The sequence below is a fragment of the Gadus morhua genome, chromosome 21 (assembly GCF_902167405.1).
Source record: "Gadus morhua chromosome 21, gadMor3.0, whole genome shotgun sequence".
NCBI lineage: Eukaryota > Metazoa > Chordata > Actinopteri > Gadiformes > Gadidae > Gadus > Gadus morhua.
This window is the reverse complement of record NC_044068.1, coordinates 16,689,761-16,717,635: the sequence shown is the minus strand read 5'-3', so window position 1 is coordinate 16,717,635 and position 27,875 is coordinate 16,689,761. Positions and strand designations below refer to the sequence as shown.

Sequence of the window (27,875 nt, the reverse complement as noted above, 5' to 3'; positions counted from 1 at the left end):
AGGGGTGAATATATGTTTGAATAAATGAACAAATGGATGGAATGAGGGCTGGATGGATGAATGATTCAAATATTTAATTGGTTAATGGATGTATTGTGTTTGAACGAAGTGTACAATGGATGAATGGAAGCACGGGTGTGCTTCAAAGTAAACACAATCATAGCATGCTCTGTTTGGAAACGATAATGTTTAAAGAACCCTCAAATCCAAAAAAAGAGTGTACTGCATAGTTCTGCTTTGGAAAATCACGCTAAACACTCTGCACACTATTGACACAATAAATATTACATCCTAATGGGGTTTTGAAAAACATGGGATGCTTCTATTCTCCATAAACCATTCATCAGTATTTTTCCCCTCCCCTCCCCCATTCTGTCTCTCTCGCCCCTCTGCGCATCCTGTTTTCCTGTAGAATACAGATTAAATATTCATTGAGACGATAGAGAGAGAAATGAGCGAGTGGGAAATGAGAACTTGCTGGGTCTTGTTTGCATTTCCCAGCTCTGAATATTTCAGTTCATGTTGTCAAGTCAATTCTACTCCTATAGTAGCCCCTTCATCCCAGTCCCAGCCTCAAAGGGCTTTGCAGGCCCCACATTACTAACCCACCCTAACGGCTGAATTACATGTGACACAGACTCAAGTTGCGGACAAATTGCAAGTAGACAGGGCAAGGCAGGATTTTCACCTGCTACACAGACTCCCTCTTTGTAGCGTGTGATTTCGTGCATTGCCAGTATTTTTTCAGAAATGACTGTTTGCATATGGAGATTTGCCAAGGGAGAATGCAGTTGGTTATGTAGGGCTTGGCCTCTGTCCGTGTAGCATGGTCAGTTGATCATAATGGACACGCTCCACCACGGGCGTATGTTGGCAGAGGTCTGCCACCACGGGTCTTAACGGCTCAGAGTCTCATGTATCTAGACCGTATGCCCTCTAACAGACAGGGAGAACCTCCCCATAATGCCAGGGGGAACCAACTGTGAGACCCCCCTCCAACTTGATTCCCAACGCATTCCGGATCCTGACCCTTAGTTTATGAAGCGCTGCTTTAGAGCAAAGCTTCCACTAGTTGGCCATTAGTCAGGTTATGATGCTCATTAGAGATGTCCGATATTATCGGCCCACCGATATTATCGGCCCGATATTAGCATAAAAATGTAATATCGGTCAATATCGGTATCGGATTTTTTTTGCCTTAAAACCGATTATTATTTTTTTTTTATTATTTTTTTTTTTTATAGCTCAAATAAATGTTTTCAAAATTGTGCAGTACAGTGCACATTGTAATTGACTCATATTTGTGCATTTATTCAATTAAGGTTATTGAGTTTTAGTTAAAGAAACATACTGCTATGTTGCACATAGTTGTTCAGGTACAATGTTTTATCATTTGTGAAGTCAAGTTTGCCCTATTTGTTGTGGGCATTGTCAAGATTATATCAGGGAGAGTGTAATCCAAACTGTTGTCTGAGACCATTAAAAAAATAAAAATAAACATGGCACTTTTCCCTTAAATTAAGTTGAAGTATTTTTCTTATTTTGCACTGACAATGTTAACATTTGGAAAGCCTTGTTGCATTCAAGAATGCATCCAGTGGGGCATCACAATAACATTAAGCATGTTGTGTTAATTCCACAACAGGAGATATGTAATGTTACCTAAATTAGGTTTGAGGAAAAATAACCCAAATATCGACATCGGTATCGGCTGATATCGGAATCGAAAATTTAGAGTTGGACAATATCGCATATCGGATATCGGCAAAAAAGCCAATATCGGACATCCCTAATGCTCATGATGGGTAATGCGTATTCAAACAACGCTTAAACGGCTTCAAGAGCAGTACATCTCTCAACCTGCGAGGACAAACAATATTCAAGAGAATTTCCTGGCTTTAATTTTTAATCGTTGTCTTTTGTTCAAGTGCCAGGAAACATAGTGAACAGGGCAGCAGTGGAGAGGGATTTAGCGTTGAATTCATGCGTGAGGAGGGAGAGATCTGAGAGATAAGGAGTGGCGCACGTTTTCTGGACTAAAGACAGATTGAGGAGACTATTGCTGTATGTGTTTAAAGGAATCGTTCAAGGTAGTTATCACATTAAATAATATCCTTGTTGTAATGGATGCCACCTCAGTCTGCGAAAGAGGCTGAATACTCAACACATAATAAAGTATGAGCTGTAAAACGATATTGCCAAGCTCATATTACATACCTGTATGATCTTAAAGGCTATGTTGAATGGGGAAAATGCCTCATAAAAACCAATAATATGTTTTGAACTGTTTTTTTCTTGGTAGAGACGGCAGAAAAAACGTTTTATATTAAAAAGAAAATGGTATCTCTCTATTCTTAATGATCTGGAACATCTGAACCCTGTTTCAATAGATAATATATAAACAAAGTTGTTATTATAATTCGATTTATCTTGTTTTCTGTGCTAAGACACACTTCATGTTTGGCAAACATGAAGAGCCACGGAACGGGTCGGGCGTGAAACGCAAAGGCAAGAAGGGAGATATGCAATAGTTATAATTGAATAAGCTACTACCTTCAATGCCATTATAACTTTCACTTTCACTTTCCATTTGAGCTTCTTCAGCATGAGACTCTCCCTCATATCAAAGCGCCGAACCCTGCACTGAAAAAAACCCTATGCTATAAGTGGTGTAGAGTTGATTAAAGCTTCCAGATACTCCATTCATTATCTCAGATGTGCGTTAATTCACTGAGTTGCTCTCTCCATAACCCAAAGCTAATGAGATCTGCAGGTGTACAACAGTGTCATTACTGCAAGGAGCTTATTCAATATTTTGACGCTGCAGCAATCTTTTGTGTGTCAGGACAGATTAGGCTGATTCCTCTGAGCAGCTGCTGTGATGCAGAGGATGGGTGCTTTTAGAAAGTTGCTCATGCAGCACTTGGGATTTTTGTAGTCGCTCCGTTATTGATTGCATGCTTTGATTAGTCTGAGCCTCACCATCACTTTAGATAAAAGCAGCTAATAGCTAAACGTCAAAAATGTATATTTTAACCAAAGCCAGTGCTCCATAAACTTTGCTGTAGATTAAACAGTACGTGTATACTCACACATGGGCTCTATTTACACCTTCATATGTAAATTATTCTGATGATGAGCGTCTGCATCTCATTGGCTTGGTCTCACCTACAGGAAGTGCCTACTGAGGGAATGTTGTTTTCATAATTGGTTGAAAAACAACTTGTCTCCTCTCTGCCTTCGACCCCCACCTTCTCTCCTCAACCGTCTCCTCACCCCCACCTCCTCTCATCTCAGTGCCTCCACCTCCTCTCTCCCACCTCCTCTCATCTCAGTACCCCCACTTCCTCTCCCCCACCACCTCTCCCCCAAGTGGCCCCCCAACCCCAACCTCCTCTCTCCCACCTCCTCACCTCCAACCTACTCCCCCAATCTCCTCTAAACCTCCTCTTCTATAGCTCATCCATCTTCTGTCCTCCACCTCCTCTCTCCCCAGCGACCCCCATGCCCCACCTCCTCTACCTCACCTCCTCCCTACCCCAGCGCCTCCCAGGGGGTGGAGGAAACATCCATCCTGGGGTTCATTTCAGGGTGAAACCCCCTGCTGTGTAATCAGTAAGACCAGGATATAGAAGGAAAAAAAGCTCAGCTAAAAAATGTCTCTCGGGCTCTTAAATAATATCTATTGCTCTTCTGTTTTATGTATTGTACACCTCTGTATATAAAGCTATTACAAAGTAAAAGTCCCGCCCCTGTTGTGCTCTGGTGGCTCACAGCTCTCACCGTCTGTATCCCTCTGTTGTGCTAATTAGCTCGCGAGCGCAGATGGCCTCCTCCAATACTGATGAGGGCTTTTACTTTGTTAAGCTGACGGTTCCACCTGCCTGGAGACCGTCCACCGCTGCCTCTGTGTGTACAGGCTTGTCTGTTAGATCTCCAGCCAGAGCGTGCAGCGACTCTGTTAGCATTGCCCGCACGTCATGCTAACGAAGCGCTGCACTGCAGGTTTGGGGGATCTGGAGACGGTATCTCTGTGTTCTGCTGGGGCTCTCTCTTCATTTAGATCAGTGTGGGTTCCTCCGTGAGATAATGGCTTGAAATGTACGATTGCAATTTGCTGAAACGTAAAGGTTATCCTGCGCACTCTAATTCTGCCCTTTAAAAGCATCACACTCTGAATTCGCTCTATGTCTGCTGTAAGTTAGTTCATATGGTGTTTTTTTGTTTTTTTTGTGAGCCATGTCAAAGGTGATCCACTGTTGGATGGACAATAATACACTCTGAGTAGAAATTTGAACTTTATGGTCATTTATCAGACGCTGTTCTGCAAACAATCTTATTTTGTTAGGCATGGCAATAAGGAGGAGGGAGGTTCAACGTAGGCATCCTTCTCAACGGTGTCCACGTTGTGGTTTGAGCCCAGAAGCTTGCAGCTGGAGGTCAAACCTCCTGGCTAATAGACCAGTGGATCCTTCCTAACCCTTTTAAGTTCCATGACCATTTTTTGCGGACTCGATCCCGACTTTCATCGACATCCCTATTCACCGTTGGTCAGCACGCCAGTGGTCACTATATATGTTTATATATATACATAGGGACTGAAGTTCATGAGCCAGCAATCCTCCTGAGACCCAAGGCCGCACGAAGTGGGCCCCCCGACCAACATGTCCGGAAACACGCTCTACACTTTTGAATGAGATGCGAAAACGTCATGAGGAAGAGACAAAGGGATTATGATCTGTCATAATCTGGCGATGGAAGCGCCGCTACATACCAATAAAATATCTTTCCAGGATTTTCTGTTACGTATTTAATCATATCTGGACAATGACCTATTTCACCAGTACGTTCCTCCTAAAATCGGTCCTATGAACAAATATGCTCCAACTGTACCAACCAAACAGTACTATGTGTGTGTGCGTGTGTGTGTGTGTGCGTGTGTGTGTGTCGGTGCGTGTGTGTGTGTGTGCGTGTGTGTGTGTGTGTGCGTGTGTGTGTGTGCGTGTGTGTGTGTGCATGCGTGCGTGTGTGCGTGTGTGTATGTGTGTGTGTGTGGGTGTGTCTGTTTTAATAAGTGCTCAGAAAAGTATTTTCTTTATCAAAATATGCAAACGTGTGCCCCTGGTAAAAGTGTTAAGTGCGACGCTTGGCCAAATGTTGGAAAACAAGCTGCGTCCAGCTGTCTCCCACAACATTTAATCCGTTAAATATTCATCAGAAAAATGTCCACAAACATAAAACAACTTAGCAGCTAATTCTGCTGATTCCGTTCGGCAGCTTGGGCCGGTACTTTTCCTGAAGACTATAATGTACTAGTGTGCAGCAAACATTTATGTAGCTCTGTCACTGCCATAGCTATGGTTTAGCAGTTAGCATCCAGCTAACTCTGGCCCAATGGTAGCTATGGCTATATCAGTTAGAATTTGTCTAGCTCTGGCTAACAACCTCTTCTCCCTCTTCAGAGACACTGATTGGCTTGGAGTAAGAGCTGAGACGCTTTGATTCGCCCACTGAGACCCATCAGTGAACCTATGGCAGAGAGACTACACTATACAGGTAAGGGGGAGGGGGGGGGAAACTTGTATTCACCTGCACCCACAGCAGGGGGGTCTCGTGGTGGAGGGGGGTGGGCGTGGGAGGTTCCAGAAGGCTGTTCTGTGTTCACACTCATCCAGCATAGACCTTACTCCCTAAAGTCTTACTGATCATGTTTGGTGGGTGGGTGGACTTAGAAGTGAGACGGAAATAAACCAACATCATACAACTTGAAGTGTAGAAACAACATAGCAAAGTAGTGCAGGTCCAGGTTTCAAAATGTGCGACAGGATCAAGGTAGCAGTGGTAAAGAGAAGGAGTTAGTGGATTTCCAACTGTCTAAGTCGATGCTGTACGTCAAAGCCAATGTTGTGCTCCAGATATCTTACCGGGGAAGATTATCTGTGGAGGTCTATCCTCCTACGTCTTGCATTCACAGGTAGGGATTTGAGGACTGAAAAGAGACGGATACCAGGACTGTTGGAATGTAGAAAGTAAATCCATCGAAAGGTGTCGCAGACTACATATTCACTAATCCACTCTTCTTCTTCTGAATGCATTGTAGAGATAATCACCTTGGTTTGAGATTTTTTTAATTCAGCTATTCTCTGTGAATGTCTCGCTTTATGGTTTAGAGCCCATATTTAATAATGTAATGGCCCTAAAACGGAAGTGGGACAGAATATGTTGTCAGGGACCACACACATTAGGTTTTATATCTGATTTGAGGAGTTAGCGAGCAGATAGCTTTATTCGGTTTGCATTCTACCACTACATTCCACGTTGTCATTGGAAACGTCGCATCACTTACATGACTGAACTTTTGCGTATTTCCGCCGTGAATATATATCCTGAAGGCTACGTTGGAACTGCTTGCACATAGACTGCTTGGTTAGAGACAATCAGCTTTACTTAAGGACAGCTGCCGTGGTGCTCAGCAGCCCACCGGGTGGGAAGGCTGCCCCCCTCGGTTCTGCCTCTCTTCGGCTTCCCTTTGATTCGCTTCTTTATGTTTTAGCATTTTCACATGAAACTTGAGTGGGCTGTTATGACACATGGTACCCTCCCAGGCTCTCTCTCTCTCTCTCTCTCTCTCTCTCTCTCTCTCTCTCTCTCTCTCTCTCTCTCTCTCTCTCTCTCTCTCAATGTGAGAGAGTGTGTGTGTTAATATCGTGAATTCCTGTGTTAGTTTAGAATAGGTGTGTATATGTCTGTCTGTCTGTCTCTCTCTCTCTTCCTCTCTCTCCTCCCCCGCACCATCTTCAGCTGGTCTCTCTCTATCATGCCCGGCTGCGTGTGTACACCTCATGTTCTCTCACCTGCAATTCAGCGTTAAAGATGGCTCACACTATTTCTGGCCGCTGAGCAGCTGGTCACAGACCAGGAAAAAAAGCACCATGGAAGGCACATAGCTGGAAGTATGACTCATTCATACATCAGTCAGTCAGTCAGGAAATCAGTAGTGGACTAAAGGATTTATTGTTAATCACTTAGCAGTTGTTGTATTGCGAGCAAAATTGTATTTTTGTAGGAACTGTCGGTGTCACGGTCCTTATGACGGGGGACGGGGTCTGACATGGTTAATGTAGGGAACTGAATATCAGTGTGTATTGACTGGTGGATCCGTGAATTGTTTGGGTGTTTGTACCTCTGCAGGAAGAGAAATAATGACATTGTTCATTATCTGTGAATAATTCATGACCTGTAAACAATCTAAAAAGTAATCCGTGCAGGAAGGCAGTCCTGAAGGAGTTGAGAAAGAAGTTTCTCTTGACATTTGCGTACGTATTGGATTAGACAAACCAAATAAAAATGAGATGAAACAGAATAGAAAGAGGGCTTAATGAAAGACAAGCAATGAAAACAGTAATTGAGAGAAAATAATTTAGCAAGCCAAGAGTTTACGTTTGGATGCATACGCTCACTTGATTATGGATGTATCAGTATGTCTTTAGTGCCTTGCACAAGGGCCCGGTGGTAGGGTGTTTGATGATATCAGATCAATCTGAGGACCCAACTCCACATCACAGGCTTTGGTCTTCAGTAATCTGAAGTCTGCTTTTATTCGCCTATCAAGCACATTTTCAAGTCCCATCCTCTTGGAAAAAAAACACATCTCATCCGAAGATAGGCTTTGAACGGGCGAGATCAGCTACTCAAACGTAATTGGATTAGAATCAATTAATTTGGCAGACGGTCGCGCCTCCGCAACTGATCCCCCGGTGTCACCATGGAAACAACTGGAGTGTGATTCTGCTGCTGCCAACGCCCCCCCCGTCCGTCCGTCCGATAGGTCTCCCCTCATGGACCTCTGTCCTCTGGTGCCGACCTTGATTTGTGGTTGGTTGTGGTTTGGCTTGCGCTGCGTTCCCTGATCAGGAGCCGAGGCTACGGAGCGGCTCCGGGGCTCTGCTAGGGTCCACATCACCCGGAGACACTCGTCGCCGCCGCGATGACGGGATCGAGGTTGACAGCCCCGGTAACGCTGCTTGACGACCTGAAACAAGCAGAGAACACGCACTCCCCCCCCCCCCCCCCCCTTCCTCTGCCTCCCTCCTCTCTCCTCCCCCTTCTCCCCTCCTCAGCATCCCTCCTCTCTCCTCCTCCTCCTCCTCCCCCTCCCCCTCCTCCCTCCTCCACCTCTTCCTCCCCCTCCTCTCTCCTTCTCTTCCTCCTCCTCCTCTCTCCACTTCCCGCCTTTTCTCTCCCCTCCTCTCTCCTCCTCCTCCTCCTCCCCCTCCCCCTCCTCTCTCCTTCTCTTCCTCCTCCTCCTCTCTCCACTTCCCGCCTTTTCTCTTCCCTGCTTCTCCCCCCTCCCTCCTTCCCCCTCGCTGAACTCCAAGAGGAGTTGTCACCTGTTCGCCCCGCATCTCGACCGGTATCCAAGGTGACAGGCGCACCCTCGGTGGTCAGTGACACGCAACCGTAGGCGACAAGCACTTAAGTACCCCCCCCCCCCCCCCCCCCGCCCCCGCCTCCTCTCTCTTAGGATGTTTGTGAAATTGGCCAATCGAGGAGAAAGCCACCTGGAGTAGGGGGGAGTGTGGATGAATGGAGATATGATGTGATTATTCAAAAGTAATATTTTTAATCTCTGCAGCTTAATATCAGCTAGGAGTTTACTCCGTCTACAGAATATACATTTTTTGAACTTGTTTATTTTTTTCGCCGGGTGTGAAATCCCTTCCACACCCGTGACACATCATCAGGCCAGCTTTGGGCGCGATTACGCTGGCGAATTTCACGCTCGGCTCGGAGATTGATTCCGTCTGCAGTGCGTCCGTCACTGACGCTCCTTAAGGCGGGCGTTCCTTGAAGCTGGCGGCCCTTAAAACTAGCACCCCTTAAAGCTAGCGCCCCTTAAAGCTAGCTGTTATCCATCTCGAGGGAGGATATGCATCCCATAATGAACTCTTTCACTACCCCCCCGTCATTGTGACATCGAGGAATTATCATCCTCCCGTCGCCTGCGGACGTTTCCGGATGAAAAAAGCGATGCGTCGCTCGCTCTGCTTTAGGCCGACTCCATAAGTCTGAACTTGAGTGTTAAATCTAATTAATTTCATCAGTACTTCATTCGATGATCGATTTGACAAACCTTAAATTAGAACCAGAATAAAAAAAGAGGGTTTTGGGTGTGCATAAAATAGAAACACTTCCCAGTGGTCTAAAAATGGGGGTTGTTCTGCTGACTCAACATGGAAAATGCTGAATGTGTTCTGGCATGAGCCGGCTCTCACTACACCTGCAGGTGTTGTGGTGGAGCTGGACGCCTGCAGAGCTCTGTTCCATGGTTACTTGGGTCAGTTAATGTTTAATGAACCGTCCAACAACTTAGTCTTTCTCGGTTTTATCCTCCCCTGTCGTCTCCAGGCATATCTGTTGCCGCAAGTTGTAGTGTATGTTGATCCCCGTTGGTTGGAGTTGGGGTGTATACCCCAAGTTATATAGTTGGGTGATGGTGTTTAATGTTGTTAGGGGAGAGATGGAACCTCACCTGCAAACATATGATAGCTGCTGTGAGTGCATATTGGTGATAGGGTGGGATGGTTCATCACAGTGGCTCGATATGGTTAGCCTCATCTAATACCCCAACACAACTCTATGAGAGGTTTTATTGTGTGTGTGTGTGTGTGTGTGTCTGTGTGTGTGTGTGTGTGTCTGTGTGTTTGTGTGTGTGGGGGGGTGTTTGTGTATGTGTGTCTGTTGCTGTGCGTGTGTGTGATCATATTCTGCACAAAAAATGCCATGTTGGAGTAATTTGACCCTTCCGCCGCTGTAAAGAGAGCGAGAACAGAGAAAGTCAACGTGGAGAGAGGGAGATAAGAAAAACAGGGAGAGAGAAAGAGAGAGAGTGAGAGAACAACAGAGCAGTAGTACGACAGAGCTGAGTGTGAGAAAGAATTTGTTCAGCCCCTGTGAATTTCTTAGTATTTCTTTATGTACGTATGTGTACCAGCTAGTTTAGGTTCAGTATAGTTGTATCTAATATATTCCTAATAGATATAGAAATCTAGTTTATAATCTATTTAAGTTCTTTGAATGTAATGTAGTTTAGTGTATTGAATTGACTTTCATCTAGCTAGTTTTGGGTTCAGCCTAGTCAGTCTATTCTAGTCAGTGAACTCTAGTCATTCGAGTGTAGTTTAGTGTATATGTGCACCGATGGATCTGACAGGAACACTGTCAACTTTTATGCTAACTTTAACACCAAAATTATGTTCTTTTTTTTACTAATTATAAAAATGCACGCGCACACACACACACACATACACACAGGCATCACGGCATTGAAATGACTTTCTGATTGAAGTGAAATGTTTGCCGTATCGGTAAAACACAAGGGTCTCCTCCTAAAGATAAGCTACAGTACATTGTGTTCTTAACGCTAATTAACCGTCCGTCTGTCTGGCTGACAAGTCATGTTGTATTGAGACAGATAACACGAAGTGTCAGTCAAAGTGAGAGCTCACTCACAGACTCTCTCTCTCCCCTCCCACCCAGGCCAGAAAGGTTTGTGTGTGTGTGTGTGTGTGTGTGTGTGTGTGTGTGTGTGTGTGTGTGTGTGTGTGTGTGTGTGTGTGTGTGTGTGTGTGTGTGTGTGTGTGTGTGAGTCTTCATGCTACATCCCTGCCAAACCTTACACCAGGCGTATCAGGTGTTCTGGATGGCTGCGGCGTTCGGGTAATCTGTTATTCTATCGGCCAGCCTCCCCGACCCCTGGACGGGCTCATCTGGCTCGCCGAACAACAGCACTCACACAGCTAAAGAAAATATTAATTACCCTCCGGCGGCTGTTCACTATCGCCCCAAAAACATCATCTAAGATAGCCACAGACCCAACCCATGTCCTAAACATGGAGTATGAGCTGTTGCCTCTGGGCAAAAGATACCGGATCCCATTTTGTAGGTTAAATGGATTAAAGTTCTCTCTAGTTCCGCTATCAATTAAGCTACTTAATGGAGGGAGCATTCCGTGAAGGAACAGTGGAATAATGGGGCAATAGTGCAATAACTAGTGGGCAGTGCATTATCCTTATGGATACTTATACGCGCTTGGGTAGTGCCTAGACTATGTTTTTTATAATGGGTTTCAAGGTGGGTGGGAGGCCATGTGTTTTGGTAATGCAATGTGTTTCATGTTTCATGTTTTTATGGTTGTCTATGTAAAATCTCTATGTGTGTCGCCGATGCTCTCTGTTTGCCCAAAGCAAATTTCTCTCGTGAGAGAGACAATAAAATACTTACTTACTTACTTACTTGTTCTTCTAGAAACGGGGGATGTCCACGTCTGTGTATATCGCTCTATTCATTTTTTATTCCCTTCACGTATTTATTTATTTATCGCTCCCTGATGAGAGTGTGTGAGAGCGTGAGTGTGTGTGTGAGTGTGTGAGTGTTTGTGTACCCGCGCCACTGTTTCCAGGGCAACCGTCATGGCGGTGTGTCTGGAGATGTGATCTGTCTGTCTGGGGGAGTCGAGCCCTGGCCTCTCGGCGCTGGCGTCCTGTGCTCTCGGGTTGCGCCGACGCACACACTTCCTGCCCACGGATAGGAAGCGCCGTAACCGGGCAGGAGGCGGGCCAGAGCGCGGCTGCACAGGAGCGATGGTTAACGCGCTATAGGTTGTTTCATTCATTGCTTATCGATCGGCTCCGTCCGCCTTGTGTCGCCGTGCGTTAATCACGTAGAATCAATGAGACTGATGTGAACAACGTCGTTCTTTCATGAAATGACAAAAATGGTGGTTGAAAATGGTGATGTTTTCTTAAGGCCTAACAGGTTCCTCGCACTGTCGGTTGCCTCAAATAAATTGTTCTAGAAGTGCCCTGCCCACGAACTGTGTCTCTGATCCTTCTCGGACAGACACACCCAGATCAAGCTCATGAGATCAGCTGCACTATTCAAAAGATAGATAGATAAATACTTTGTTGATCCCCAGGGGCAAATTCAAAGTCACAGTCGCTTGAAAACGTCACACACAGCGTACACATAAAACATAAACAAGATCATAAAGTAAAATGAAATGTCCACATGGCAAATATGGAGGATAAAAATAAATATAACATAAAATCAATGTTAGGAGAATTGGCTTTTATTCAGTCATCAAGCAGACGTTCAGGTTCTAAGGACGGATTCAGGGCGTCTTGGTCTAGCTCTTCTCTCCATCCAACGCTTATGTCAGACTCTTGAGAACTGAATACCTGCTCGCTTTTCTTTTACACTCTCAGACGCTACCCTTAACCGCCGCTTTGTCCTGGGGATTGCTTTCTTCTTCTTTTTATTTTTGGTAAGGTCTTGAAGCAGCGGCCTGTACCTAATACCCACCCATTAACCGATCTGTCACATTTAAATCGTTTCGAAGATCATTCAGGAATGTTAACGTGCTTTCTTGACTTCCTTCATCTCTGAGCTAAGTAGTTTGACACTGAATGTTCGGTGAACCTTTATCCCGGGACCGGTTCTGTTTCAGACCGATACTTTCTTCCTCTTCTGGGTCACACCTTGGTTCCCTTTCGCACTGGTTTACTTATTGATTGCCAGGAGTGATGTTTACGCCAAGCTGTGATAGCCTGGTGAAGCTAGTCTCTAAAGTTGAACCGTTAAAGCCATGTTTTCCTTCAATCTTCTACTGGCTGTGAAGTACTTTTCCCCACGGCCACCACAACACTGTGTTTGTCTCAACCCTTTTATCTTATTTCATGCAATCTAAATTGGCCTGAGATATAATACAACTCAGAACAAGGCCTAATCAAAACTATTGATGTGTATTCAAGTGAATTGCGCTAGTTATCTTCTTTAATCCACCGCAGAGCAAACATTAGCCTGCTAATGCCTGGTAAGCATCCAGCCCAGGAGAATACCACTTCAACAGATTCCCACGCAAACACGACCCCTGCTCCGGCCAATCACAGGTCACGGCTTCAAGGTCACAGGTCAGCCTGTATGTTTATAAATCCCCCTCTCGCTGTTCACCTCTCTAGCCCTCTCTTTATCTCACCTATCTGTGCTGAAGGCATCTATCCATCTACTTTCTCCCCATCTCTCTCTGTATCTGCCGTTCATCCGTCCTCTGTTCCCCTATCCTCCTCCATCTGTATGATCTGCAGTTATTCTCGCCCCATCTTTCTCAGCTCTTTCATGTTTTTACTTGTTGTTTGACCGATCACTCGCATGCATCCTAAGGGCCATGTGCTCCATTCGGTCTTTGTGTCTCTCGCCCTCTCTCTCTCTCTCACACTCGCTCTCACTCACTCTCTGTATCCGTCTCTGTCTCTGTCTGTGTCTCTCTCTGTATCTGTCTCCCCTCTGTGTGTGTGTGTGTGTGTGTGTGTGTGTGTGTGTGTGTGTGTGTGTGTGTGTGTGTGTGTGTGTGTGTGTGTGTGTGTGTGTGTGTGTGTGTGTGTGTGTTGGGGTGCTATGTGTGTGGGTCTCTCTCTCTGTCTCTCTCTCTGTCTCTGTGTGTGTGTGTGTGTCTCTGTGTGTGTGTCTGTCTCTCTCTCTCTGTCTGTGTCTCTCGCTCTCTCCCTCTGTCTCTGTTTGTATGTGTCGCTCTCTCTCTCTGTCTGTGTGTGCGTCTAATGTGTATGTGTGTGTGTGTGTGTTTCTCTCTCTCCCTCCCCATCTGTGAGTGGTTCTGCTATCGCGCTCTATCTCCTATCCTACAGCTCTGTCGCTCTCTCTCTCCCAATGGCTGCTGAATGTGTGTGATCATCCTGCCTCCACTCTCCCCCTCCTCCGTCACTCTGGTTAACCCTCATCCCGCTCTTCGCCCCCCTCCCTGTCGCCCTGTCACCATTTTTGCTGTGCCTTTCCTTTTTCTCTTTTCCTTGCCGTCAACGGTTATCACTCTCTCTCTCTCTCTTTCTCTCTCTCTCTCTCTCTCTCTCTCTCTCTCTCTCTCTCTCTCTCTCTCTCTCTCTCTCTCTCTCTCTCTCTCTCTCTTTCTCTCTCTCCCTCTCTCTCCTTTCTCTGTATCTCTCGCTCTATCTCTATATCTCTCCCCCTATCTCCACCTATATCTCTCTCTCTCTATATATCGCTCTCTCGCTCTCTCTCTCTCTCGCTATATCTCTATATCTCTGTATCACTCGCGCTATCTCTATCTCTCTCTCTCTCTCTCCCTTCTCTCTCTCTACCTCCCGTCTATACCTCTTTCTCTACTGTCACAGTAGAGAACAGTAGAGAACACACACACACACAGTAGTGTGTGTGTGTGTGTGTGTGTGTGTGTGTGTGTGTGTGTGTGTGTGTGTGTGTGTGTGTGTGTGTGTGTGTTAGTGAAGAAACTGTGTTTCTTTATGTGTGTGTGTGTGTGTGTGTGTGTGTGTGTGTGTGTGTGTGTGTGTGTGTGTGTGTGTGTGTGTGTGTGTGTGTGTGTGTGTGTGTGTGTGTGTGTGTCTGTCTGTGTAGGCACAAGAGAATGTATTGGTGCATGTGTGAAATATGTGTGTGGGAAGTATGTGTGTTTCTTTATGTGTGTGTGTTGCCTATGAAGTAGGCAACCCCCCCCCCCCACCCCACCCGTTCAGTACACACCCCACAAGGCCTGAGGATCCTCCGGAGAGAACGGCCCGTCTTCTCTGGTCTTATTAATACTTATTCAAACTGTTTTAATATTTCACACTGGTTTTAATTGACGCCATTGTGTTGAGATTGTGCTGCGTCTGGTCCATGGTTATTTTACGACGTTCTCCATCCGTTTTTATTCTTACTGTAAGCGGCCATTATGTGAAATATTAATGGTTCATCCTGAATATTAGGCGGTTATCTGGATTATTGATAGTTCATCTGGAGTATTAAGAGTTCATCCGCTGCTGTAATACATGGAGATGGGAGGGGCCTCGACTCTTATCCCCGCTCTCTCAGCATAGATCCTCTTCCTCACATCCTCCTCTCCCTCACACCCACCTCTACCTTATCTCCTCTTCCTCACAAACTCCTCTTCCTCATCTCCTCTTCTTGACCAAGTCATCATCTCCTCATCATCATCATCTCCTCCTCCTCATCATCATCATCATCTCTGCTTCACCCTCTTCCCCTTATCTCCTCCTAATCCCTTTCCTCTTCTTCCTCGCCTCATCTCTTCCTCTTCCTCCTCCTCACCTCCTTCTCTTCTCCTCCTCTTCCTCGCCTGATCTGCTCCTCCTCCTCCTCTTCCACCTCCTGAATCCCACTGGATTTGTTGATTTTTCTTCTCTTGTATAACACGACTATTTGGGAGTTTAGTTCCGTCAGCTAACAACAACAGTGCCCCTCTTCCTAATATTTGACTTCCTGAGGCAAATTATGTCAATTTAGCAGAAAAACGGTCGAAATGGAAATCCAATTTGATTAATTGCGTTTAATCGGTTGAAAAGACTGCAGACGCCTCACAACAAGGCCTCATCAAAATCATTTCAATTGGTGCCAGTTAATTGAGCTAGGGTCTTTAATCTGTCGGTCTATCTCCCTCTGTCTCACTCCTCAGCCCCCACTCCTTTTTTGTCTTTTGCCGATAATGACAAAAAACTCAAATTAAATTCCAATTTGATTTGATTACATTGAATCAGTTCATCAACTTGAGTCACGCGCCCCAGATGAAACACGGTATTTATAGTCTCTGTTCCCGTCCCCTGGTTTAACTTTTGTCTATATTTGCGGTGGAGTCGGTGCGCCTCAGAGCCTCTTCAACGGTACTGCGTCTCCTTTGGCTGTCGCCGTTGCGTCAGACACACTGTGTCGCTGTGTTCTGTTTGCTGAGCACTGGTGTGGGTTTGTCGGAAATAGACGATAAGTGGGCGGGAGACGCTGCACGGAGAGGGAAGGGTAAGTTCGTTCAACACACTATCCCACAGTCAAGATTGATTCATGATGACTGTTGCTACTATTTTCTCTCAGCGTTCGCGTGTGCTTTGTGTGTTGATTTAATTACACTTTTGTCTGTTCAGAGGGATCCCTCTACGATGTTGCCTCCTCAGGTTTCTGGAAGTACTTCAGTGGTCTTATAGAGGTTAGAGGGTGTTGGTTTTGTGTTCAAGAACTGTGATTAAGGTCCAGACTAATAAAGTTTCCCTGAATGGACCTGGGCACTCAAACCACAAGCCGCAGTGCTCTTATACGTGCACGGAAAAGCTACCATGTTGACACACACACAAACGGTGCTACATTACTTTGCATCAAGCCTCAATCACTGTGTACATGCTGATCTCACACCTAAGACACAATGCCAAGCACACACACACACACACACACACACACACACACACACACACACACACACACACACACACACACACACACACACACACACACACACACGCACACGCACACGCACACACACATGCACACTTACACTTACACACACACACGCATGCACACATATTCATGCAGACTGGAACATAAGCATAACACACACATAAACACACACACACACACCCACACTAATTAAGTGTTGGGGGAAACTAACTGATGTTTATTATGGGGTCTCCTGAGGCTTTCTTTCAGATCATCTGAACTCTGACAAACGAGAGATGATCTTAATCAATTCATTACCTCAGCCCCCCGTATCTCTGCGCTTTATAATGACTCCGGGATGCTACGCTAAGGGTGCTACGCATGCTAAAGAAGCATGCAATGCATTAGCTACAGAGCTAAAGAGGCTTGATTAATAAAAAGGACTTTGCATAAAAAGCCAATGGCAATGCCTTGTTCGAGGGAAGCTACGCTGGGAGAGCTACGCTAGCATGCTTAATTAGCATGCTAAATTAGCGTGCTAAACTAGTGTGCAGATGCACTAGGTACAGATAAACAGGTTCAATCGATAAAAGGGATGTTTGAAGATCTTTTAAAAAACATGATTTATTGTTGAGAGGAAGCTATGCTACGCTCAGAGTGGTACGCTACATCAGCTGCAGAACTCAAGAGCCGGAATAGATAGATCCACATCAAACAAATAATAGACTAAGCCATTGATAAAGCATATCATTGTAATGGTTACTGTCTCACTCTTCTATTTAAAGCCCTTCAACCGTTCAGTGAGTTTACTTTCCTTCACGTCTGCAGAATACACGCATAGGGGTCAGCCTCGCACACACATGCGCACGCACGTACGCACACAAACACACACACACACACACACACACACACACACACACACACACACACACACACACACACACACAGCCTACACACACTCTGTCACTGACATACACATACGCCTCAACACACACATAGCTATAGCTAGTGTGTCCATGCGCACTTCAGCAGACAGATGGGCAGAGATAACTGCTAAGAAGTGCACGGTGGGTGTTCACGGTGGGTGTGCACGTTGAGTGTGCATGTCCCAGCAGCCTGTTAGCTCATCCCGGAGGTGTCCCCAGAGCTGCTTTGCCATGAAGGTCAACGCTCTGAGATGTACAGGAGTGGGAGAAAGAGAGTAAGATTACTATACATGAGAGACGGGGAGAGATGGGCGAGAGAGGCTCACTAGATACTGGAGAGAGAGAGTTAGATTACTCTACAGGAGAGAGGGATGGGCGTGGGAGGTTCACTATATGCAGGAGAGGGAGATGGGCTAGAGAGTCTTACTATACAGACAGGAGAGGGGGAGTTAGATTACTATACACAGGGGAGGATTTCTCTGAGAGAGAGTAAGCTTACCATATTGGAGAGAGAGGGAGACAGAAAGAGGGGCGGGGAAAGAGTAAGCCTATATAGAAAGGAAGACAGGCAGGAAGACCCGGTCAGATCTACTGAGTCTCTTCCTGTCTGTCTCTTTGCCTGCCTGTCTGTCTGTTTGTGAGCCCAGGAGGGTGAGACACCAGGGGCTGCGTGTCTATATTTCTGATAAAAAAACATTCCAGAGAAGGGTCCTCGTGAATTAATTTAATATAACGTGAAGTGCTTTCCTCCTCCTTGGCTTAGTCCGAAGGGACACACCAAGAGGTTAGTCAGGAAAACAAAACTCCTTCTTGAATTGTCTCAACCTCTCCTCATTGTGGTTCTTGTCTTTGTTGTTTCAAAAGAGATGACCTTGTACCTCATTTTAGTGAGTAAAGAATTTCGGTAATTTAAGCATACCGGTACTTAAAATACTCTACAGGACCCCTCTTTCAACATTGGGGACTGCAAGCCTTTACACCTATGAGGCTTGAGTGGCATGGCACATAATCTACACTCAGTAAAACATATACACCACGGCGGTAGAGCTGTACCAAGCAATATCATTTAGAAAAGATAAATAAATTGAATGACAAAAATACAGAATTTCAATTAAATGTAAGAGTATGTATGACTTAAAACGTTTACCTGAAATAAATGAGACTTCCTGAATAAATAATGGTCGAATACAAAATAGAACAAAAAGCAGGCCAACGTGTACAGTAAATAGTTTCAGATTTAGTTTATTTCGATCAAATGTATTCACAACATTACTTACATACAAAAGTAAAAAATAAAAAGAATGCCGTGGAAATATGATTTCACATTTGCCACACACACTCATTGCAGCATCGCACCAGGTGAATAAAAAGGTAATTGAGAGTGCTGAGAGGCCTGCATCCAAACCCTTCCCTCTCTGGGACTGACAGGCAGAGCCGGAGTGAGAGCGCCAGCAGGACTAGTGAGCAAGGCAGCGAGGCGGTGTGCTCGTGTCACGAGGCCGCAGGAGGGTTCATTATTAGGCAACGGAGCCACAGTGGTCTGTAAGGAGGGAGAGAGACAGAGGGAGAGAGGGAGGGAGGGAAGGAGGAGGGAGAGTGATGGAGGGGGAAGAGAGAGAGAGAGGGAAGGAGGGAGAGAGGTGAAGAAAGGGAAGGAGGGAGGGAGAGAGATTGAGGGGGAAGAGAGAGAGGGAGGGAGGGGCAGAGGGAGAGAGAGACCGAGGAGAGAGAGAGAGGAAGAGTGATAGAGGAAGAGAGAGACCTAAACTATACTAACATAGGCATACACTATATTAACACACTAAAACACATACTATCCTAACACGTCACGCAGTCCCGCTGTCACTGGTCATAAATGAGAACCAGAAGGAACCACACAGTAGCACGGGGACAAGTGTCTACCTAAGATGCACTGCAGCAAAGACCTGTGTTTGTGTTTCTGTCGCGTTCACGCTTGAATGCGGAAATGAATGCGGTAATTACACAATCAATGAATCAGAGGGCTGGCATGTAGGCCGGCCTTGACCTCACCTTTCACCTGTTCAGCCCTCGCACCTGTCCCAATAGACCACGCCCCCTCATCCATCCATCTGTTTCCATGACGATCTGCAGTCACATTCTCAGGTATGAATGGAGGTGATGGAGAGGTTCTCAATCATGACCAATATTTGCATATGCGCAAATGGACAGAGTGAAAAGGAGCCGTTACAACCAGAACAATCATGGTTTCACCAGAATTGATACATTTCACAGATAGAAGTATATTTTATCTTTAAAAACAACCAGGTACATCTCAACAAAGTGCGCTCTATAAATAATCCTTCGCAGTTTGTGAGCTGTCATGAGTCCCCAGTCTCATACTTTGAACCCAGTGTTCCAATCATCTTCTGCCTCCTGTTCCTTTTGCGCACAGAGAATTCAGATCAGAAATCTGTCGTTTGCGACGGAGGCCAGTTCGATTTCCACTCGGCAGTGGGACCTGCCCTAGCATGCATTTTATGGGGGTTGAAATGGAGCAGGAAATGTAATGGGAAAAGAAAGGCTTTGAGGCACTTCAGTCGAGGCTGTTAGCGCTTTGGTTTCAGCATTAATGCATAGCGTCAACAGGGATTGTCATGATTGGTGTTTTGAAGCATCTAGGTTTGTGGGTCATCGAGCTTTTAGGCTTCAATCATTGCGGCTGTGCACCAACGGAAAACAACAAATATTTTGTCAATTATTCACTCAACTTGGAATAGATTATGGCTGGAAGAAAAACGCTGTCTGAATAACCGACTTTAAACAGATTGATGCTCAAGTGTTTCTTGCCTTCCCCATTCAAATTCTGTCTAATATCTTTTTGGCTGCTGTATTCCCAACGTCACGAGACCAATGAGCTCTCTGGGTTTTCCTAGAAAATGTTCTAGAATGTTCCAATTACTGGGCTACACTGAATTTAGAGAAGAGATAAAATAATTGCGATCCTTCTCCCCCTTTCCCACTATTTCCGAGCTCATTCTGCTAATTATGCTAAGTATAAACTAAGAGAAACCGATTGAAAAAATGCCATTAGCATGGAACAGCCCAAGTAATCTCGCACTGTGTTCCACTGACCGGAGTCTTCTCATGGGAGGGATATCTCAGGCCGTGGAAAGCCCTTAGTCAACATCTGGACAATAATTCCCCCTCAGCCCCCACATTAATATTTGCTAGCCAACACCTTCGTCCACGGTGCTGTGAAGCACCCACCATTCACCGCTGGAATCCACCATTTATTTATGTCTGATGGTAACTGAGCGACGTTGTGTTGGCTGGTCGAAAAAAACGTTTTTTTTTGCCCAATCTTGTTGGAAATATGAGTAACATCAGCTCAAAGTAAGCCCGATACCTGATGGATTTTGTTATGATGATTGGTTTCACCATTTTAAAGGTGACTTTTAGGCATCAAACTGCTGGTTAACTCCTACTTATGGAAGACGAATGACAGATCAATGGTTTGACCAGGAATGCTGGACTCATTTTGAGGGCTGACAGCAACAGCTGTCTTCAGTTAGAACAATGATTGTGAGTGGATGTGATGTATCTCTATGCACCTCCCCCCCATCCTTTCTTGAAAATATATAGAGAGAGACACACAGATCATAGGCAGCTATTGCCCTCTTACCCTTGGAGCTTTTTTTTTTTGCGTTTTACTGTCAAGCATTTCCTCCAATTACATTGCTCTTATGTCATCTGTACTCACGGTGATTGACAGCTATCTTTGGTTTCCAACATTTTCAAATATATCAAAGCTCTGCCCTAGCCACAAATCTTCCCACTTTTTTAAAGCCGTGTCCCTCCCCAACCTCCGGCCTTAGGCTGGCGCCTTCCTCCTCTGACTGAATCGGGCCGTTTAAGGGCATCAGGACTAGTGTTGCATGGTTGTCCAGTACCTGTGCTGTCAGGAGCCCTGATGAGTGGGCACATCAAGGCCCTTTCTGCTGATTACTCCGTCCCAGCGGGAGGCGCTGGGGAGGGGGGCCGGCGTGTGAGCGAGTCACCTACAGCAGGCTCCACGCTCCGGCGGTCGACGGGGACCTCGTTTTCTTAACTCGCTGACCCCAGAACCCATCCATCCTCCACTCACCGCGTCCTTGCCGTTGACCGAATGATTTAGGGGGCCACCGCAGGCCGCCTCCTCCCCCACCACCACCTCCAGCACCACCACAGATACCACTTCCACCATCACCTCCACCACCTTGATGGAGCGCTCAACGGTTAGCCCCCTGGAGGCTAACAATCGTATTCCCTCCGCCCGTCGCAGTGGTTTGATGTGACATGTAATTTGTCTTCCTGAACGTACAGGAGGTGTGTGTGTTTGTGTGTGTGTTACATGATACGCTAGGTGGGTACAGAGCGCCTACAGCATGGGATAACATAGTATGTGGGAGGAAATGATAGCTAGGCTAATGTAGCGTAGCATGCGCTAAACATGGGCGTCGAAATCGATCGGAGCTTAATGGTTAGATGCCTGGTCAGCCTGTAGTCTTCAGTCTCAACTCAGTTCCTTGAGATCTCAAATGTCTTCTTATACTCTTCTGATGACCCTAGTACTGACCTCTCCACGCCTGCTGTCAAACTCCTGGTGGTATCAAGTAGGAGGGAAATCTTCGGCAATAAGCACCAGTTGTGTTCAATTCGATAATGTGGTGTAAGATGTGTGTGTGTGAGTGTGTGTGTGCACGCGTGTGCGGGCGCGCTTGTGTGTGCTTGCTTGCCTGCTTGCGTGCCTGGGTGCCTGCGTGCGTGCGTGCGTGCGTGCGTGTGTGTGTGTGTGTGTTTTCTTGTGTGTTCTTGTGTGCATTGTGCAAATGTTTCGTTGATCCTCTGTGGGGCGACTTGTCAGTGGAAAGTGTGTAGTGGTTTGTTGCGATGCCTTGAGTGTGTGCCCCCGTGTTGTCATTAATAGAAGCCATCGTTGCGGTTCGATTTAATTGCCTGTTTGCCGCGGCGATAGGAGTGCAGGCGATTGTAAAGTTATTCCATGGCTTCTCCCGTCCACGTAAATATAATGAGGTGAACTAACGCTCCCAGAGATTATTCCAATCTGTTCAGACGGCGCCTGCGTTCACACCAGATCGGAATCTAAATCCCATTGAGCCGAGTGCAGGGGCAACTTCCCCTCATCCATTACGTTAAACATAAACCTCCAATTGCACCGTTTAAATTATGCTAATGGCACGATAATCTCATGCATGTATTCCAATAAATCCCATTCTCAGGTCTGCAGCTCCGGCTCTCTCCGGCCGCGTCCCATCACACCTTTTAAACGTACAGACTCCGCTGCCCCCTCGTATTCCCCTGCCGTTCCGCTACAATATGATTACAACATTATCCGCACCCGGGGTCCGGTGGCGAACGCTAAATTGACCCGGATTACGCGGGCCCGTTGCGATAGCGGCGGCCGTCACGGCGGGGCCTCCAGGGGCCGGTGGAACGACAGACTCCACGAGGGAGACCGGCGAGACAAACACGAGGCAGAGCGGCGGGGGACGTAGGCCAGGATGAACGCAACGCTGGCAGCCGCCGCGCGATCACACTCGCATCACCTGCACATCATAGGAGAGGTGGGGGGGGGGGGGGGGGGGGGGGCTGGTGTTCTGCTCTTGCCGGGAGTGGAGCCATTATTCTCCTGAGGTAGCTGCCCTGGGTTATTTTTAGCTCTTGGTTCTGGTTTCTCTGGGTCACTCGTGCTCTCTCTCTCAATCGCTCTCGTTCTCTCGCCATCGTTCTCTCTCTCTCTCTCTGTCTCTCTCTCTCTCACTCGCTCTCTCTCTCTCTCTCTCACTCGCTCTCTCTCTCTCTCTCTCTCTCTCTCTCTCTCTCTCTCTCTCTCTCCCTCGCTCTCCATATCTCTCTCTCTTTCTCTCTCCCTCTCTCTCTTCTGTCTTGCACTTTGTTCTTTTTTCCCCGCCGTCTGTTCTTGTCTCATCTATTTCCCTTCGCCTTGCATATTTATTATTCACCATATAATCATTTAGCAGACACTTTTATCCAAAGCTATTGCCAGTGAATTTTAGATCCATGTCATTAATGAGCAGGGAGACGGCAGACATCTTGCTCACGGATGACTAGTGGCAGGCCGCGGCCGTTAGGGAATCAAACTCAGAACAATTTGGCTGGGAGTCAAACACCCTATCCACGAGACGATCGAAAAACTGGGTCTTATCAGAGGAGAGGTAGTCACCCTGGATCAGAGCCATTTCTAAGGCTGGTGGATTTGATTTCAGAACCTCTCTCTCTCTCTCTCTCTCTCTCTCTCTCTCTCTCTCTCTCTCTCTCTCTCTCTCTCTCTCTCTCTCTCTCTCTCTCTCTCTCTCTCTCTCTCTCTCTCTCTCTCTATGCACCTCCTCAGTGTTTTTCAACTCTCATTCTCCATCTCATCCTGCTTCCTCAGCCACAACAATAGTATTTGGGGATCAAACCCGGTTCCCTGCGTCCGGTGGGTTTTGTGACAGAGCCTGAGGAGCTCTAATGTGGTCGGATCGATCCAGTACATCCCATAGAGGTTACTCCTGGGCAGGCTGCGAAGTCTCAATCCATGTGCATGTATGTGTGTGTGTGTGTGTGTGTGTTTGTGTGTGTTTGTGTGTGTGTGTGTGTGTGTGTGTGTGTGTTTGTGTGTGTGTGTGTGTGTGTGTGTGTGTGTGTGTGTGTGTGTGTGTGTGTGTGTGTGTGTGTGTGTGTGTGTGTGTGTGTGTGTGTGTGTGTGTGTGTGTGTGTGTGTGTGTGTGTGTGTGGTAGAGTAGCAGACCAAGACTGGTTTCAAAGGTCATATTATAAAAAGCCTGTCTCTGTCCACACTTCCAACCCTTTTACCACGACCACAGATACATGCAGCCTCTCTCACACACTCACAAACCCTCACCCTCCAGCTGCAAACACACCAAAGGCACCAACACAAACCAAACAACGGTTTGTTAATCACTGTGTCTCATGAAACCGTGTAGTTGGTGCACCTTTTCAAGCTAAACCCTTGGTGCTTTTAACTCTTTTAAAAGGACTATCTTTTTCTTGAGGCACACCATTAAGAAGCAGGTTGGGCTTTGGGGGCATCTCCCCAAAGGAGACGCCAAGATTCTAACCCACAGACCCTAACCCCCAGACCCTAGACCCTAGACCCCAGACCCCCAGACCTTAAACCCCCAGACCCTAGACCCCCAGACCCTAGACCCCCTGACCCTAGACCCCCAGACCCTAGACCTCCAGACCCTAGACCCCCAGACCCTAACCCCCAGACCCTAGATCCCCAGACCCTAGACCCCAAGACCCTAACCCCCAGACCCTAACCCCCAGACCCTAGACCCCCAGACCCTAACCCCCAGACCCTAGACCCCCAGACCCTAGACCCCAGACGGTGGACATTGAGAGGTCCTCCGGGGCTCCATGTCTCTGACTGTGTCCTCCTCCTGTGTTCCTCTCCAGGTTCCTATGCATGACTGGACCATGGAGAGCCTCCTCTGCCGTCTGCTGGTTCTGGGGGCCACGTTGGCGATGGCCCATGCCTGCCCCAAGTACTGCACCTGCCAGAACCTGTCAGAGTCCCTGGGGACCCTGTGCCCCGCCAAGGGCCTCCTGTTCGTGCCCCCGGACATCGACCGCAGCACGGTGGAGCTGCGTCTGGGCGGGAACTACATCCTGCGCATCACCCAGCAGGACTTCGCCAACATGACGGACCTGGTGGACCTGACGCTGTCCCGCAACACCATCGGCTACATCCAACCCTTCTCCTTCGGGGACCTGGAGACGCTGCGCTCGCTCCACATGGACAACAACCGGCTGACGGAGCTGGGGCCCGACGACCTGCGTGGGCTGGTCAACCTGCAGCACCTCATCCTCAACAACAACCAGCTGGGCCGCGTCCACGACAAGGCGCTGGAGGACCTGGCGCCGGCGCTGGAGGACCTGGACCTGTCCTTCAACAACCTGCCCTCGCTGCCCTGGGGCTCGGTGCGGCAGATGGTGAACCTGCACCAGCTCAGCCTGGACCACAACCTGCTGGACTTCATCCCCGAGGGGACCTTCACCGACCTGGAGCGGCTGGCCCGGCTGGACCTCACCTCCAACCGGCTGCGCAAGCTGCCGCCGGACACCATCTTCGCCCGCGCCCAGGACTCGCTGGTGCTGACCACGCCCTACGCCCCCCAGCTGTCGCTGAGCCTGGGCGGCAACCCGCTGCACTGCAACTGCGAGATGCTGTGGCTGCGGCGGCTGGACCGCGACGACGACCTGGAGACCTGCGCCTCGCCGCCCACGCTGAAGGGCCGCTACTTCTGGTACGTCAGGGAGGACGAGTTCACCTGCCAGCCGCCCCTCATCACCCAGCACACCCACCGCATCCTGGTGCTGGAGGGCCAGACGGCCAGCCTCCGCTGCGAGGCCTCGGGGGACCCCGCGCCCACCGTCCACTGGATCTCCCCCGACGACCGGCTGCTAGGCAACTCGTCGCGCACCACGCTCTACCCCAACGGCACGCTGGGCATCGGCATCACCACCTCCAAGGACTACGGCGCCTTCACCTGCATCGCGGCCAGCGTGGCGGGCGAGTCCACCGCCTCGGTGGAGGTGTCCATCATCCAGCTGCCGCACCTCAGCAACGGCACGGGGCAGCCGGCCCAGCCCAAGTCCCGCCTCTCCGACATCACCGGCACCAGCCGCGTCACCAAGGGGGCCCCCAAGGGCCCGCCGGAGAAGGTGGTGTCGGCGGCGGAGGTGACGGCGGAGTCGGCGCTGGTGCAGTGGACGGTGAGCACCACGGCGCCCAAGGTGAAGATGTACCAGCTGCAGTACAACTGCTCCGACGACGAGGTGCTCATCTACAGGTACAGCCGCTGTTCAGAGTTCACCTAGGCTACGCAGAGAGGTCTTAAGTCCCTCCCCTCCTTACTTTGTTGCATGTTGTATGTCCTGCCACTTAATGTACACGATTATTGTATGTCGCATTTAGTTTGGAGTACTTAGATATGTAGCATCTTATCATAGCTATCTATGTTGAATACGGGGAATGGGTTAACCTAGCGATTGTTGTCGCTTGGCACTTGGTTCTATTGGTGTGTTCCTGAATCCTCGGACGCCCAGCCTTCCGAGTTGCACGTTTGACGTCACTTCGGAGCATTCATAGCGTTCCTGTTCGTCTTTGTGATTGTGGCATGAAATTGGCTAGTCGTTGTTTATTGTAAGCTACATTAGCCTCTTTAGCAAACCAGCCCGAAAACAAACAACACAACTTTACATTGTATTGCACTCACTTTGTTATGACAAATGAACTTTGGATAAAAGCATCTGCTAAATGCCCTAAATGTTAATGTAAATGTTGTTCACTGGTTTAGCCGCTTGGCTTGTTGAACAGTTCAGCTGGTGCTGGTTGTCTGGGTGTTCTGGTCGAATGTAAGACACAGATGTTGGATACTGAAAACCATTTTTTTTTCCATGACCACAATTATACATTGACATGTCCCTTCCCCCATTATAGCCCTTTCGCTCTAGAAAATAAAGATAATAAAAAATAGATGCGCTCTAAAGCTACAAATTGTGGACCAACCGACAAAAATAATAACATGATCGATCGTGACAACACGGAGGCAGCCCTTGAGGTGTGTTTTTACACTGCTCTTACAATAAAACTGGAGGCTTAAAAAACCCTCCTGGGAGAGGAGTCCAGTCTTTTCCTGTTCTGGTTATGAGATTGTTTACAGACCGGTACGTTCAGGTTCCTTTGAAACACCTCCCTGTGGGTCCTCTCCTCTCTACACCCAGAACACTGCTACACTACGCAGCAATGCAGGAACCCCAGAGAGGCATCCATCACCTGATTCCTGTGTGTGTGTGTGTGTGTGTGTGTGTGTGTGTGTGTGTGTGTGTGTGTGTGTGTGTGTGTGTGTGTGTGTGTGTGTGTGTGTGTGTGTGTGTGTGTGTGTGTGTGTGTGTGTGTGTGTGTGTGTCCATCTCCTGTCCCGATACATTTTGTGGCCGTGTGACATCTTGTTTGCTCAGAAACGAGGCTCCCCGCCAAAATGTTCTTGGTTTAATCCCCAACATCCACAATCTACCTGTGGGCATCCCTGAGCAAGATGCCCCCTAACCCCTACCTGCTCCTTAATGAACTGGATCTGACTTCACTATGAGTGGCTTTGAATAAAATGGCTGCTTAAGGACTCAATAATGGTGGTAATGGCGGTGTTACAACCGTCATTCCTTTAACGGGCAAGGCGGCCACAGACTCATCGACGGATGGCTACCCGTCTTAATTACCCGCTGTATCCGGCCTTCTTCCCGCACGGTCCCTCGGAAGGAAGGTGAAATGAGACGTTATGAAGAAGCCCCCCCGATCCAATTACAGTGAATTAGTCAGCTCTGAAATAATGGAGTGGAGGTGCGTAATTACAAGCGTTGCCCGCGGCGACGGCGATGGGACACCATCTTTTTGTTAGATTTGTGTCATCCTCGGCCACTCGCGTTACTCCACTAATGACTTTGGGAGAATGGCTTTTCTCATACGTCTACTGGCTCTAATTCCATGTGAAGTTCATGAGCAGAAGTCCAAGGCGTGTGCCCGCTACTTCCCACGGTGCCTCTGGTGCTCAGAGAGAGAGAGTCAACACTGCAGGGGAAGAGGGGAGATAAGTTGTAATATCTCCCCGCGTTAATATCTTTATCATTCACAGCCCTTGTAACAATGTA

At 47.6% G+C, this 27,875-nt stretch overlaps 1 protein-coding gene across 1 annotated transcript in view; it reads left to right on the top strand.

Moving 5' to 3' along the window:
• lrfn2b (leucine rich repeat and fibronectin type III domain containing 2b) overlaps window positions 1-27,875 on the top strand; it is an 86,354-nt gene that overhangs the window by 52,028 nt on the left and 6,451 nt on the right. Inside the window, exons 4-5 of the mRNA XM_030345896.1 lie at window positions 5,463-5,556; window positions 24,621-26,017. Of these exons, the coding sequence (XP_030201756.1) occupies window positions 24,627-26,017 (1,391 nt within the window). The 5' untranslated portion in view covers window positions 5,463-5,556; window positions 24,621-24,626. The remainder of the gene's footprint in view (window positions 1-5,462; window positions 5,557-24,620; window positions 26,018-27,875) is intronic.